Below are 13,896 nucleotides of genomic sequence, written 5' to 3'. Positions count from 1 at the left end.
CAAAATGTTCGCTGCTTTTATACGAGGCCAGCTCGCTGGCAAAAAGTGATTTTCCATACAAATTAACAAATAAAGGCACACGCAAAAAAGGAGCAAACAGCACAGAAACATTCGCAGGACACTCCACTTACTTATACAGAGACATACACATGACACACATGACTGACAAATATATATTCATATACACATACATACATATATGTACTTCTTTTGTATATATGGTGTGTGGCATTTTATTTATGCGATGCCTGTGCAAAAGATTCAGGAAAAATGTTGAATTTTTAATGTAAATATAAAGCAGAAAATTGTATTTCTCTTACCCGACGATCTATGCGAGAGATTTATTCGGGTGGAACGCATTTGTATCTTAGATACGTTTGTATCTCGAGATAACTTAAAAATTGTTAAAGGATTTTAAGCTGAATAATTATTAGATAGAAGACAATTTGATGAAATTGACCTCAATAGACTTCAAAATGTTTAAAGAACAAATACTATTATAAAAAATAAAATAGGAAGAAAGACTAGATTATGAAAATCAAAAATAATCGGCTTAAGTTTTTTAATATTATCATGCTCTAAGCAATTTCAACATTTGTTCATTTTTTCTAAGTAAAAAAATATAAACAATCGTAGATTGCACATACCCTGTTGCATCAAAGGGCATACAATTTATTTAAATTCTGCACTTTTTTTGCTTTTTGGCATAAAGTTGTGCAGCAGATTGCCAATTGGCCAGTGACACACTACACACACAATAACACATTGTAAACACAGATACTCACACGCACAGGCATTTACCGGTATCATTTTTATTTGTTGGTCCTTCACGCCGAGTCCATTCCATGGTCGAGAAACGTTTATTTAAACAAGTGAAATGTAATTATTTTGGAATTTATTATTAAATTAATTTTAATTGTAATAATGTGCATGTTAAAATGGCTCCCTGCCACACAGACAAGCGTTCATGTGTGTGCTTTTGTGGTTTTTATTGATTTTAATTTATTTATTTAACCATTTTTTTTTTGGGGTTTTATTCATTTTGGTTTCAGTCGTTTGGCCCTTTTTTGTGCGGCCACTGTCGGCCGGGTTATTATGAAAATGTACAAGAGTTTTACAGCGTTAATCAATTTCATTTTCACTCTGGCGAGCAGAAAGCGAAGCAAATTAAATGAAATTAAAAATGCATTTTCATACCTTGCCACACCGCTTACTGTTAGGCCCCGTGTAAGCCAACAAGTAAACAAAAACCCGACCACAATTTACGCCACATCTAATTGGGAAAGGAATGGAATGGCAAGGGACAAGGGCGAGGGGTTGGCATTGCAACAATTTCATTTTATTTGCTTGCATATTTTAATTAACCCAAAAAGCCACACAAAACTCTCAACAATTTTCCGAGCATCGGCAGGGCGAAAGGGACGTGCTAAATCCTTGCTCAATTGTTATTAGGTGTGATTTGTAAACATAATACATACAGCACACAATACAACTTCCATGTGCACGCGTGTGTGTGCGTGTTTGTGTGTGTTTGGGGGCAGTACTTAATGCATATATCCTTTCAAAGGGTTTCATAAGCCTTTTGAAGTGCTTCATACGCTTTCAGAGCTTATAAAATTCGTTAATGAAAATATATAAGCTTGTTTGTATTTTAAGAACTTGAGTTATGTTAATTGTATGTATATTTAAAAGGAAAATCAATTCACTAATAAATAAATTATTGTTAAAAGCTATTCTTGCTGTGTAAGCTTAAAAATTCCATTGTAATGTTAATTGAACTTAATGAAAGTCTGATTGTTAGAGCATTCTGAATCATTGAAGAATCATTACCGATTTGCTTTTGGCCAAGATATTACACTGTACGCACAAGCAGCTACAATTTGTTGCCTACTTTCGGGCGCTCCATATCCTTGCAACTTGCTCTCTCACTCACTTTTCGCCTGTCCCACTTGCCATCTCGCTCGGGGCCTGGAAATGGGGCTCGTTAGGCATGAAACGGACGTGCTTAAAATTTCATAGACGCACACACACACGCGCAGGCACACACTGCCACACACGTCTGCATATCAAATGAACATGTGTGCGTATCCTTTATGGATTTAATCCGCATGCCTGCGGTCGGCCACAAGATCAACTGTTGGCAGAAGTGTGTCAACAAGAAGGCTCGGCCTCCATGTCCGTTCTTGGGGGCGTGGAACTGGGCTTGCAAGTGGGCGTGACAGGTGGGCAGGTGGATGTGAATGTGTTGCCTCACAAGTGGGCATAATGGCCCACCCGTCCACCTCTCATTCCACTTGCTCATCCCCTCTGTTGTGCTAATAATGACGCTTTAAGTGCGTGTGTGTGTGTGAGTGAACTTGTTTTAGGTTGCTTGTGTCTTCACTGCAACAAATTATTGCCATTCAATAAATAATAATTACGTATAACTAACTATATTTCATATATGTATGTAGGTTGCCATATTTTTTTAAATATTTATGAACCTCGAATCACAAGCATTAATTTCCATAAAAATGGCAGAAGATTAACCATTTTACATAAATCACTTTTATAATTGACCATATACAACATTTAAATACATATAAAAAGCAAGTATCCTTTTAAATTAAAATCAAAGCTGTGATAATTAAAATGAAAAAAATGCAGAAGTGTGCATTAATCTTTTTTTCTAAATCTAAAATATTGAAATATTATTGTTAATATAGCATGAGTTCATCTATAAGTTCATTAATTATTTTTTTTAATTTGTACAAAATATTTTCGAGTGTTGTGCTTCAAATGTTTCCACAGCAAGGATGCTAGCCGCAATCGAAGTGTTTCGTTGATGGAGTGAATGATGGAGTTGAGGCCAAGTATCAGTCAGTTGCACTCGTCGATACTTTAAGCCTTGTGAATGTGGAAAAGCAACTCCTTTTGCCCGCCTAACCACACATTGTTTTGGCAGGTATCTTCCCACGCCTAAACCCCATAGGAAAACTCAAGTAAAATGCTTGTTATCAAGCAACTATCAATTCATTTCATTTCCAATCAAGTTAAGATGGCAAATTTGTTGATGACCCGAGAGAAATGTTGTTTTACATGGGCAGGTGGGAAAATTAAATATTTGTGAATGCAATAAATCGGCGGGGAAAGGGAAAATCGATTAACAAAGGCAAAGGATAAGTTTATAATTCAATTCAGATACTGTTTGAAGGCTTACTCGCAAGCATTATGCAATTGAATTTGTTTTTGATTTATATTTCTTGCAATTCAAGCTTAAATGTTGAGTGCTGACTAAAATTCGATTAATAATCCTGTGCACATTAAGTTCAATTGATAATAGAAATTCTGACAATCAATTTTAAGCAGACAATATCGGCTGACTATTGTAGAAACACAAATTATTTGAAGCTTATAGTGTGGCTAAGTAAAATGCGATGAGTAAAGCTAAAGCCAATATCTCCATTTGGTTATGCAACAAACGGCATTAAAAATGTGTGAATCACTGACATAAAATTTAGTTGGTATCTGCCATCTAATTCAACAATCAACAAAGCAACGGGATACCCACAAATACCAAGTCATCCGCCCACACACACACACACACATGAACATATAAATTCTGGGATTCCCCCTGCCATCGCAGGCAAATACATTTTGTATACAGACCCATTGGGGCGTGCTACTGTGTGTGTGCGAGTGTGCCTGAGTGTGTGTAACGGCAATCATTATTGAGGCAATGATGTGCATTTCATGAATTATACACGGCAAGATGATGCGTTGCGATGTCGAACATCTGCGTGTGTGTGTGTGCGTTTGTGAGTATGTCCATTTCCTGCTCAAGGACTCGTCCTGTGCTATCCTGAACCACCTACTCCTGTTCCAACAATCCCGATCCGAGCATGGTTGGTTGGGCAATGCGCCGAGGTAAGTAATAAACTTATTGGCCCCATGCCTGGCCATTGATTGTCCGTTTGTAATACACAATATGCGAGGATGTGCCACATGGGGCGGCAAATATCAGGGATGGCCCAGCGTATATGGCTACTCATTTGCGGAATAATCTAGTTAAAGTGCTTCCAGTTCGACTTATTGCATTGCATTACATTATTAGGAAATATATTGTAAGCTTGCGAAAATTAGTTCCTAATCTTTTTAATCTGTTTCCTCGGTAAAAATAATTTCTTTGTTAAATTAAACATATTTAAATATTTTTGGCTTAGTTCTAAGACGTTTGAAGAATATTTAAATAGGGAACTGATATTTCAAGATACTTATAATAAGTATTGAACGAAAGGTATCCTCAAAAATTTCAAACTCTCATATTAAGGTGAACAAAATATTTTTGAGGTATCAAATTTTAACCAACAGAAGTTACATTTCTATTGATTCACTCATTTAGATTTATTGTTTTTGTATTCCTTAGATTTCATAGAGCATTCTACTCCGAAATTTACTTATTGCTCAAGCCAATTGTGCTTGAAATAAGCCCATTAAAACGAAACCCAACTTACCATTTCCATTAAAACTTTGCTGAATTTGACCATCTCTAGCAGTCGGATTGGCGTAAGGGAATTACGGGAAGTGGGAGGCATACGAGCCATTCTGAGCCGCCCACTCAAATGTGGCCATATCATGACGAGCTGGCAGTGCCAGCGGACGTTTCATCGTTAAATGTGGAACTGTTAAACAGATAATGACCAACCACACCACACCGGTGGACGGCCCATAAAGGCCAGCACCACCCATTCTGATCCCCACCCAACCCCGTCCCAATCCCAACCCAGTGAACTGACCGACCGCAGAACAGCAAGGACTTTCGAGGGGCAGTGCCCAGTGGGTGGCTGTGTGGCATGTGGACGTGAGCTGACCAGGAGGCCTTTGTTATGCTCCCCGGCTTTCATAACTGTATCAATGGCGTTGACGATGACGATGATGCTCCTGCTCCTGCTCCTGCTCCATCTCCAGCTGCTCCAGCTGCTGCTCTTCCTGCCAACGACGATAAACCAATGATGGTGATGATGATGATGATGCTGGTGCTGGTGTTGTTATTATTCACCATTTGTTGTTGTCCTGCGGAAACCAGACAACTGTCGTGCTGAAATTCTGATGCATTGAAATATAATTATTGGGAAATGTGCGATTGTCGTTGGATTTCCGTTTACGTGCTCGCCATTTCGGTTTGGGGCTGTCCGATTATGCATGCATACGGATGCTGGAGTATGGGAACAAGTGTAGGACATGATTGTTTGTCCTTGTAGATACGAGCACAGCAGGGTCCGCAATAATGGGTTGTGGAATATTGGGGTTCCGATTAATGCATCTGAAAGGGGGCTTACTAGTAACAATAATTGGGAATTTCTGCTCTCAGCCAAAACTATATTAAAGAATTATACACTTCTCTAGCACGACGTTAAATAGACTCATTAATATCATAGTGAGTACAAGTAATCTTAATACCCAAATATATATAGTTTTCTTATACATATGTTAAATATTTGATGGCAAAAATGCAGCCTTCGCTGTTTCGCTTACATATTTGTATCGATTTGGGCCAAAGGACTTGATGCACACCCACCTGACATTACGCTTATCACACACACACACACGCACACCCCGCCAACCCACAATCATAATTTATGCAAGCCCAATGACATAACAGTTACCGGATTATAGCCATGCCATTCTGCACTTGTACGCTGATGTATAGTTTCGAATTTCCGTATGCACATTCAATTACCATATTAACCGAAACGACTAATTAACTAAAGTTGTGTATGACTGGAAAGCCTGAATTGAAGCCTTAAATAAAGACAATGAATTTCCTTGAAAGGAGATTTTAAGACAGAAAATGTTAATTTGTGGTGCGGATTACGCTTTCATTTATAAACCGCATTTCAGTTCACTTTTAACATTGTTTGTTTGAATTTAATAATTTCACCACTCAACTTTCGCGCGAAAATCAATTGGTGTTCAAAAATGTATTTTATGGTTTGAGTCTGCGATAAAAGTCACCAACACCTTTGAACTGTGCAAAAATCGTTACAAAATCGTTTAGAACATTTTTTAATAAAGTGGTTTTATTTAACAAATATATATTTGAGAAAAATACATAATAAACAAATTTGCATGTTGATTAAATATATGTATAGTTGTATTCGGAAATGTAACTCAACATGCCTGAAAAGGACGCAAATTTGAGAGATAGTGCTGTAAAATGTGCGAACAAAAAGCCCGCCATAATTTAAAATCATTCCACAAAATAATAGTGAATCCGCTTTTCTATTTACTTGTTTGTATGATGTTTAATGTGTGTTTATTGCATTCATAGTTAAGCTATACTTAAAGCTTTAGACCAACTCAGTTTAATCAGTTAAATTGGAAATGTGATTTAAATTATTTGTATTACAATTTAAGTGAAAAATGCAATAATATAATATATAATCTTTACTTATTATTGACATAAAAATTCTAGCATGACACCCAAAAATGAATGACCATTTAAACAAAGTCGAAAATCCCATTTGCCAAAAATAAATACAAGAATTATTTAAAGCCATTTGGTGTTGGTCCCAAAAGATTCCCATCGGGAATTTCATACAGATGCTCAGAGTAAAAACTCTTGAAATGTATGTAAATATATATGAGTGGATTTCTCTCCTCAACCGGTTTTCTTATTCTCATTTTTTTATGCTCGATAAGGCCAAAAGAACTTGATTGCGATTGTTCTTCAGTTGTGAAAGTCCTCATTGAATTGCCTTCTCTCACTTGATGACTAATTTTAATCGAGGGAAACGTAAATATTCCCCGTGACATTTTCCTGCTAGCTCATTTGGGCATTTTCCAAGAACTCGCGTTTTTTCAAAACGGTAGCAAAAAAAAGAGCAGCCCATCTAGTCTATGTATATACTATACTATAAACACATATTAGTGCTCTGGGTTATCGCGCTGAGTGCAGTGACGTATAAGCATTAATTGTGAGCCGAATGCATTTTAATGCGAACGAGGAACTTAGCGTGCTAGACTGCGGAAATAATTCACTAACAGAAAGAGAGGGGCATATACCAATAGAAAGAGAGAAAGCTGAAGGAGGAAAAGAGATGGGAGGCTTAAGCTTCAAACACCTTGTTCATACAGTTGAAAAAATAAGGAGATAAAGCCAAATATTTCCTTAATTTGTGGTATTTTATAAATATATTTTATTATATATATGCCATAACTTCTCCCAATTTATGTTTTATTTTTTGAATTTTAATGTGATTAAAATTTAAATAAATATTAATCAAATATTTATATCGATTTGTAGCAAATAATGTATAAATTATTTTTCCTTTTACAAAAATACTAATTTATAAACTGTTAAAAAATAAACCCCATTTTGTTTTATTTAATGACTCTTTCTGAGTACATATATCAACTCCCATTGTGCTCAGAAAATCTTTATATTACATCAACAAAAAACTTGTTGTAACTCTGTAGAATGAGAACGTGAAATCCCCAATGGCTGATTGTTTGGGGAAACAACCGGCCAAACAAGTGGAGCCAAGAGAATATTCGCCATATCAATGGTTTCTCTGGTCAGTTGTCCGAGAAATAGCGTGCTGAGCGGTCGCAAATCGCGCACGAGTATTAAACACAAGCCGAAAAAAATAATAATAAATAAGCAACAGAGTGATTTGCCCGAGAAGATCTAGATAAAGAGATACTACATAAGAACAAACAAAGAAATTCTTAAAGCATCTTGGCATTGAATTCCTCATTTGTAATTGCCCAAAGACATATTAATTGCAATTAATTAATTAATTAATCGTAAAATGAGTAACTTAGAGCATATTACGCTGGAAATGAATAAAGTGCCACTGAGAGATGATAAAACTTTGGTAAGAAATACTGTGAGCTAAAGCTTCATTATCATTAAACTGGGGGAAGGTAAACAAATTCCTAAAAACCGGTGATTTATTTACTTTACGGATAGATCGTTAAAATGTCTATTTACCTGTTCAAAAAACATATATATAGTTTCGCACTGCTTGTTAATTTTTGTGTAAACTACGGAGGGTATTCCTACAATTTTTCGGGAAAATTAATAGCTGAGGCGGAAAAAACCCGTCACTTAGTTGTAAAAATAAATTCATGGTACTACATTTTTTAAGAGATACGATTTTAAAATCATATTTGCTCATATTAAATTGCTGAACTATGAGTATTTTGACTTGCTTAAAGTTACTAAGTTTTTAAACAAACAATCATAGCTGGAGTAGCTTAATGTTTGCTGTCTAATTTTTTAGATAAAGAAAAGAGAATGATCATAGAAAGTAGCTCATTTACATTCTTATCGTTTAAAATACTATTTTATTTTATAAAAATAAATTCATGGTACTACATTTTTTAAGAGATACGATTTTAAAATCATATTTGCTCATATTAAATTGCTGAACTATGAGTATTTTGACTTGCTTAAAGTTACTAAGTTTTTAAACAAACAATCATAGCTGGAGTAGCTTAATGTTTGCTGTCTAATTTTTTAGATAAAGAAAAGAGAAATCTATTTTTGTGACTCATAGCTACCGGCAGACTTAAAAAAATCTTTTTCAATTGCTTTATTTTCTTTTAATTAGAGCATGATCATAGAAAGTAGCTCATTTACATTCTTTAAAATACTATTTTATTTATGATAAATATATGTTTGTCGCAATTTTCAAAGCATTTCTGTCCCTGAAGCTTATCGTTTTTTGTGTTCAAACTTACTGAACAGTTCTAAAACATATTGCAACTGCATAATCCTACAGATAAATACTACTTAGCATATAATTGCATTAATCAAAACTTGCAAGTTTATCAACGCTGGCGTACAGAAGCTGTGCTGTTTGGCAAAATGAATTTGCATTTTGAGACAATGGACTTGCAGGCAAAGTTGTTTATATTCCGGAAACGATTTTATTGAAATTTTACAGGAAAATAGCAGCAGACACAGCTATGGCGGTGCAATCGACGGACGGACACGTAATACACTTCGAGTGCCCAGAGCAGGTTCGTATGCCAACTTACTCGTTTATCTCCGAAAACAAAAAGTTAGAACCTTTTTCTGTGCTTGTCTATATGTTAATGGTGCTTGTGACTAATGCTGCATAAAACCGCGCTCTTTAAACAATTTGCGTAAACCACAATTATGGTGTAAGTAGCTTAAGCAGGTGGTGATCAATTTCAAGTGACTTCAATAATTCGCTTCATTTGTAGTTCCCGAAACCGATGATGATGACAACGACGATCGTCCCTTTGTTAAAGATGGCAATGACAATCCCGGCGTGGATGACGGTCTTTTTTCAACTGGTGGAGGCCTCGGAGGCAACGGTAATGTGAATGTAAACATTCCCAACGGAGGAAGACGACCCAGTTTCTCCTTTCCGGGATACAATGGATCCGGTTTCGTGACGATCAACGGCGTGGAGACACCCATACCCGATGTGAATGCGTATCAGCACAAGAAGACCCTGGCTCAGGGAATGATGGACCTGGCACTCCTCTCCGCGAATGCAAATCAGTTGCGATATGTTCTGGAGACGAGCTCCCAACATCCTTACTTTTATCCCAGTCTGCTGTTCATCTCACTCAGCATCATATTCCAGGTAAATTCAGATATTTGTATTAATTTTATAATTCTTTGTATTAAAACTATCCGAATTTTACTATAGAATTTTATTAAGATGATATGAATATTCATTAAAAACAAATATATACAAAGTTATCAAAGTTTTAGACCATTTAGTATTAAAACAAAGTAGTTTATTATAGCCAGATTTCACTGTTTTGGTCAATACCCATATTTTTGATGACACACACTCATAATTTCTTCTCCATTTCAGATTGCTGTGGGCGTGGGTCTGATATTGAATGGCCAGTATAACATCAAAAACGGGTACGATATCTGCCGGGCGAACAGGATCAACAATTATACAGTGATCGGCATTTTTATAGTCACGGTGGTCAATGTTCTGATATCCGCCTTTACAGTGGATAGAGACGATATAGCTACTGTGGCCGCTTTACCCGCCAATATCACATAGTTTAACTTGTATTTTAAGTAGACTTTAGTATTATGAACACACAGACCCATCTTTAGATAATACTCACATTGTTCAGTCCTTGTTAAAGTTCACTCATTTTTCTAAACGCAACAATGAAATGTGATAAATAAAATCCCACGAGCATTTCTCGCCCTTTGGAAATTACTTAAATGCTGTTTTTCTTACTTTTGGGTGTTTTAATTAACAAATTTCAAAACATCAATACTAATATAAAATTCTTAATTATTATTGGGTATTCTTCGTTATTAATATTAAATCCTATCAACTCAAATGCAATTTGAATAATTTTTTGCCGCCAAACTATCGTTTAGCTGCAATAGTTTACTAAGTAGCATTTTACAGCACTGTGTTATAGCTTCGACACTTCACAGCACTAGGCAACAGCTGTTACAAAATAAAGTCGTGCGGAAAATTAAGCATTTTCGGCTAAAAGTCTATTGCAAACATGGCCAAGATCATTAAGGCGGTAAGTGCGAGGAACTCAAGTGAAGCACCTGCTTGGGAACCTACAAAAGGGACATGACCGACTAATCCCGGCTTGAGTTTCGCTTCGTTTCTCCAATTCTTATTGTTATGTCATCGCTACCTTCTGCAGTCCACAGGTTTGACCGGACTCGCCGTGTCCACCAATCCCCACCACACGCTTTGTGCCCTCTATGGCAAGATCCTGCGGGCGGTGTCCAAGATGCCACAGGATGCCAGCTACCGCAAGTACACGGAGCAACTGGTTAAGCAGCGCGCCGATTCCGTGGCCCAAGTAAGATTACTCGGAAACTTTGCTAGTTTTGGTTGACCAAGTGGATGGTACCTTCATTAAACATTATGTACCACCTATATAAACCGTGCAACCAAGATACAGATCTTGTATCTTGTTCTTGTATCACTTGTTCTTTAGTTTAAAGACTTATTTTCTTGCTCATCCTCCAATTTGTATATTAATGTTTTTTTTCAACCAAAAAACAATTGTGAAAATAGTGCAGAAAGAAACAAATTATTATAGAATAGTACATCTTAAAGTATCTACATTTCAATACAATCTCTAACATTTTAACCCGCAGCACAAGGACATCACTGCCCTGGAAAAGGCCGTCGGTTGCGGTCAAGTGGAGGAGCTGATTGTCCAGGCCGAGAACGAGCTGATCCTGGCGCGCAAAATGCTCGGCTGGAAGCCCTGGGAGAAGTTGGTCCAAGCCGCGCCTGCCAAGCAGTGGGATTGGCCACCAGCCCAGATCATGGAGCCCAAGGTTTAGATTCACACTTAGTACTAATTAATCTACAGCAAATCGAAATGAGAAGAGAGCAATAAATCCGTTGATAAGCCAGTCGCTTTATCAGCTAAAAAATAATTGAGCTTTAAAATATAGCGATTTTAATCGAATGAAGAGCACCACAAGATCAGCCATATTCAAACAATCGATCCCCTGACGATCTCAGTTCGTTTTCAACATGCGTGCGCTTCAGTACCTTCTGCTACTGCTCGTCATCTCCGTCGGCTTGGCGGCAGCGGTGCCTCGCCAGCGTCGTCAGATCGATCTCACGGTTTCGGCGGAGCACGACGACAACGATGAGGAGACGGAACTAGCTCTGGAGGCCATCGCCGGGCTGTGGAGCAGTGCGGACAGTCGGACGAAGATCGATGGCTCTGCCAGCCTGGTGCATCGCACACATGGAACACAATCGGGTACGGGCAGCACCAGATACCAGGCCAAACTGCATCTGCACCATGACTATAAGACCAATGCGTATCCCTCGTAATCCAAGGTTCGGAGCAGGACTTTCGCATGGGCGTGCGTATTACATTCGACAAATAGAGCCGGGCATTCCAGACATCAGCAGGAGGGCGGCCGCGGACAAAATCGAGCGATTGCGTGTGGAGACGGCCACTGTGTAAACAAGCCCACTGACGATAGATAACATTTTGACCTTCTCGGGCTTGGCTTTGTTGGAAATATATAGAAACTTTGTGAAAATACAATATACCCGCATACTGTTCGCTTTATTGATTCCATTTTAATCGCCCTCTCCGGTTTTCTCGACCGTGAAGCGGCGCAACAAATTTCAGCCTAAAATTACAACTAGAACAACGAATTTGCACAACATTGATGAGGTGGACAGGAGGAGAGTATAATAAATACAAGCCATTTCTTAAGTATAAATGCCATTAGTCAACGTGGTTTGCAGGGTGGGCGCTCCAGGAATCGGGGTCACGAAAAGTAATCTATGGTCCACTTTCATTGGAAACATTGGGTCAAGTTCGCTGGTTGACGTTTGGCGGTATTTCCAGCAATTGTTTACTAACAATATTCTACTGCTGACAATATAAGCAAAGTTTGTCCTAGAATTTAAAAATAATCTGCTTCTATATAAAACTAAAATTTTGATATTGCTCTTATATATGCGATTATTAAATGGAGAGTATTATTTCTATTTTATTTAAGAAGACTATTAGTTAAAACGTCGAATTTGCTATTCTGTATCTTCGGAAAGTTTTCTCTTATATACTAAAATCTTTACAATATATATAAAGAGTACCTGGTTTTCCTATAGTTTCCTGCGGTTTCCAATGATAAGTTTTCTATAATTTACTTTCCCTGTCGTCGATCAGTTCACAAAAAATTCCTACCCCCACCCCATTGAGGTTAATATCATTCCACATTCGCCCGCAAAATGCTTCGCCTTACTTCAAGTTAACTGATACTCCCTGCTTCTGCTGCTCCTCGAGTTCCTGGACGACAAAGTTGCGGAACTCCTCGTAGGCCACATCGATGTCCACGTTGTTGATGATCTTGTGGAAGTTGCCGGGCGTCAAACCATAATCGATCTCCACCTGGGCGGCATTTAGGCGCTTGCTCAGCGACTCCTCCGTTTCGGAGCCACGTTTGCGAAGTCGTCGCTCCAGCTCCTTGATGCTCGGTGGATTGTTGAAGATCAGTATGGGATTGAGATCAGTACGACGGATCTGCTCCACTCCCTTCTGTTCGATGTCCAGTATGCAGACCCGTCCCTGTGCCTGGATCTCCCTAACCGCCGCCTTGCTCGTTCCATACAGATTGCCCGTAAACTCGGCCGTCTCGATGAACTCGTCGCCGGCGATGGCTGCCTCCATTTCCGGCCGTTCCACAAAGTAGTAGTGCACCCCATGCTCCTCGCCCTCACGCGGCTTCCGCGTGGTGTGCGATATGCTGAAGCCAAAGGTGCTGGGGAATTCGGCGAACAGCCTCTTGAGCAGCGTACTCTTTCCGGATCCCGAGGGTCCGCACAGGACAAGGGGGCGTGGGCCGGGGGCGGTCATCTTCTTGTTCGTTAAGGATGCCGCTGCACTGCTGATGCTGCTGCTGCCGCTGCTACTGCTGCTGCTGCTGCTGAGCGCCCGATTTACAATGAACAGAAAGCTTATCATCGCGTGGCCTTTTATTCGCACAGAACAGTACCAACAACAGAAATGGGGGCCAAAAAAGCTGGTTTAGTTCTTTTTTCTATTTGGCTTTGGCTAAATTAAGAGAAGTGGGTGTGTGTGTGTGCCCCAGCGGTGGGCGAAAATCGATACATATCGATAGGCCAAGCAGTGCGATAAGTCTTGTGGTCACCCCTATTTTCAAAAGTTGTATTGAAATCATGATTCTCTTAGTCAATTTAAATATATGATAATAATGAATAAATAAGTTGAATATCTAATTTAACATTTAAAATTAAGTTACATTAAAACATTAAACATTAAATGCATTTGCATAATTTAAGAAAAAACTGGAACAGACTTATTAATTTATTAAAAGCCAAGTTATTAGCGATTTAAGCCTCCCAAATAAATAATCAATTAAACACCAGTCGATTT

At 38.2% G+C, this 13,896-nt stretch overlaps 4 protein-coding genes across 5 annotated transcripts; 3 read left to right on the top strand and 1 right to left on the bottom strand.

Moving 5' to 3' along the window:
* Positions 1–7,552: 7,552 nt before the first annotated feature.
* LOC117141284 lies at positions 7,553–10,208 on the top strand. 2 transcript variants are annotated; one of them, XM_033304655.1, is made up of 4 exons: positions 7,553–7,859; positions 8,934–9,009; positions 9,265–9,605; positions 9,843–10,208. In XM_033304655.1, the coding sequence occupies exons 1-4, from the start codon at positions 7,794–7,796 to the stop codon at positions 10,041–10,043; spliced, it is 684 nt and encodes a 227-aa protein (XP_033160546.1). In that variant the 5' UTR covers positions 7,553–7,793; the 3' UTR covers positions 10,044–10,208. The 2 variants fall into 2 exon arrangements, with proteins under 2 accessions (XP_033160546.1, XP_033160545.1); XM_033304654.1 differs by having other exon boundaries at positions 9,217–9,605.
* A 215-nt stretch (positions 10,209–10,423) lies between these two features.
* LOC117140625 (NADH dehydrogenase [ubiquinone] 1 alpha subcomplex subunit 5) lies at positions 10,424–11,410 on the top strand. The gene is made up of 3 exons (XM_033303645.1): positions 10,424–10,530; positions 10,660–10,821; positions 11,123–11,410. Exons 1-3 carry the CDS (start codon positions 10,510–10,512, stop codon positions 11,312–11,314), a joined length of 375 nt encoding a protein of 124 aa, XP_033159536.1. The 5' UTR covers positions 10,424–10,509; the 3' UTR covers positions 11,315–11,410.
* An 80-nt stretch (positions 11,411–11,490) lies between these two features.
* LOC117140626 lies at positions 11,491–12,039 on the top strand. Its single transcript, XM_033303646.1, has 2 exons — positions 11,491–11,745; positions 11,826–12,039. Exons 1-2 carry the CDS (start codon positions 11,511–11,513, stop codon positions 11,873–11,875), a joined length of 285 nt encoding a protein of 94 aa, XP_033159537.1. The 5' UTR covers positions 11,491–11,510; the 3' UTR covers positions 11,876–12,039.
* Positions 12,035–13,595, bottom strand: LOC117140624 (guanylate kinase). Its single transcript, XM_033303643.1, has one exon. The coding sequence runs from the start codon at positions 13,462–13,464 to the stop codon at positions 12,742–12,744; it is 723 nt and encodes a 240-aa protein (XP_033159534.1). The 5' UTR covers positions 13,465–13,595; the 3' UTR covers positions 12,035–12,741.
* Positions 13,596–13,896: the final 301 nt, after the last annotated feature.

This window comes from Drosophila mauritiana, chromosome 3L, assembly GCF_004382145.1.
Source record: "Drosophila mauritiana strain mau12 chromosome 3L, ASM438214v1, whole genome shotgun sequence".
Lineage (NCBI taxonomy): Eukaryota > Metazoa > Arthropoda > Insecta > Diptera > Drosophilidae > Drosophila > Drosophila mauritiana.
The sequence above is the reverse complement of the archived record's forward strand: the minus strand, read 5'-3'. Positions and strand labels throughout refer to the sequence as shown.

Coding starts and splice junctions, on each gene's coding strand:
- LOC117141284 (XM_033304654.1), top strand. CDS start 7,794: ATGAGTAACTTAGAGCATATTACGCTGGAAATGAATAAAGTGCCACTG. Junction 7,860..8,933: donor TGAGAGATGATAAAACTTTG/GTAAGAAATACT, acceptor GAAATTTTACAG/GAAAATAGCAGCAGACACAG. Junction 9,010..9,216: donor ACTTCGAGTGCCCAGAGCAG/GTTCGTATGCCA, acceptor CTTCATTTGTAG/TTCCCGAAACCGATGATGAT.
- LOC117140625 (XM_033303645.1), top strand. CDS start 10,510: ATGGCCAAGATCATTAAGGCG. Junction 10,531..10,659: donor TGGCCAAGATCATTAAGGCG/GTAAGTGCGAGG, acceptor TACCTTCTGCAG/TCCACAGGTTTGACCGGACT. Junction 10,822..11,122: donor GCGCCGATTCCGTGGCCCAA/GTAAGATTACTC, acceptor TTTAACCCGCAG/CACAAGGACATCACTGCCCT.
- LOC117140626 (XM_033303646.1), top strand. CDS start 11,511: ATGCGTGCGCTTCAGTACCTTCTGCTACTGCTCGTCATCTCCGTCGGC. Junction 11,746..11,825: donor CACACATGGAACACAATCGG/GTACGGGCAGCA, acceptor TCGTAATCCAAG/GTTCGGAGCAGGACTTTCGC.
- LOC117140624 (XM_033303643.1), bottom strand. CDS start 13,464: ATGATAAGCTTTCTGTTCATTGTAAATCGGGCGCTCAGCAGCAGCAGC.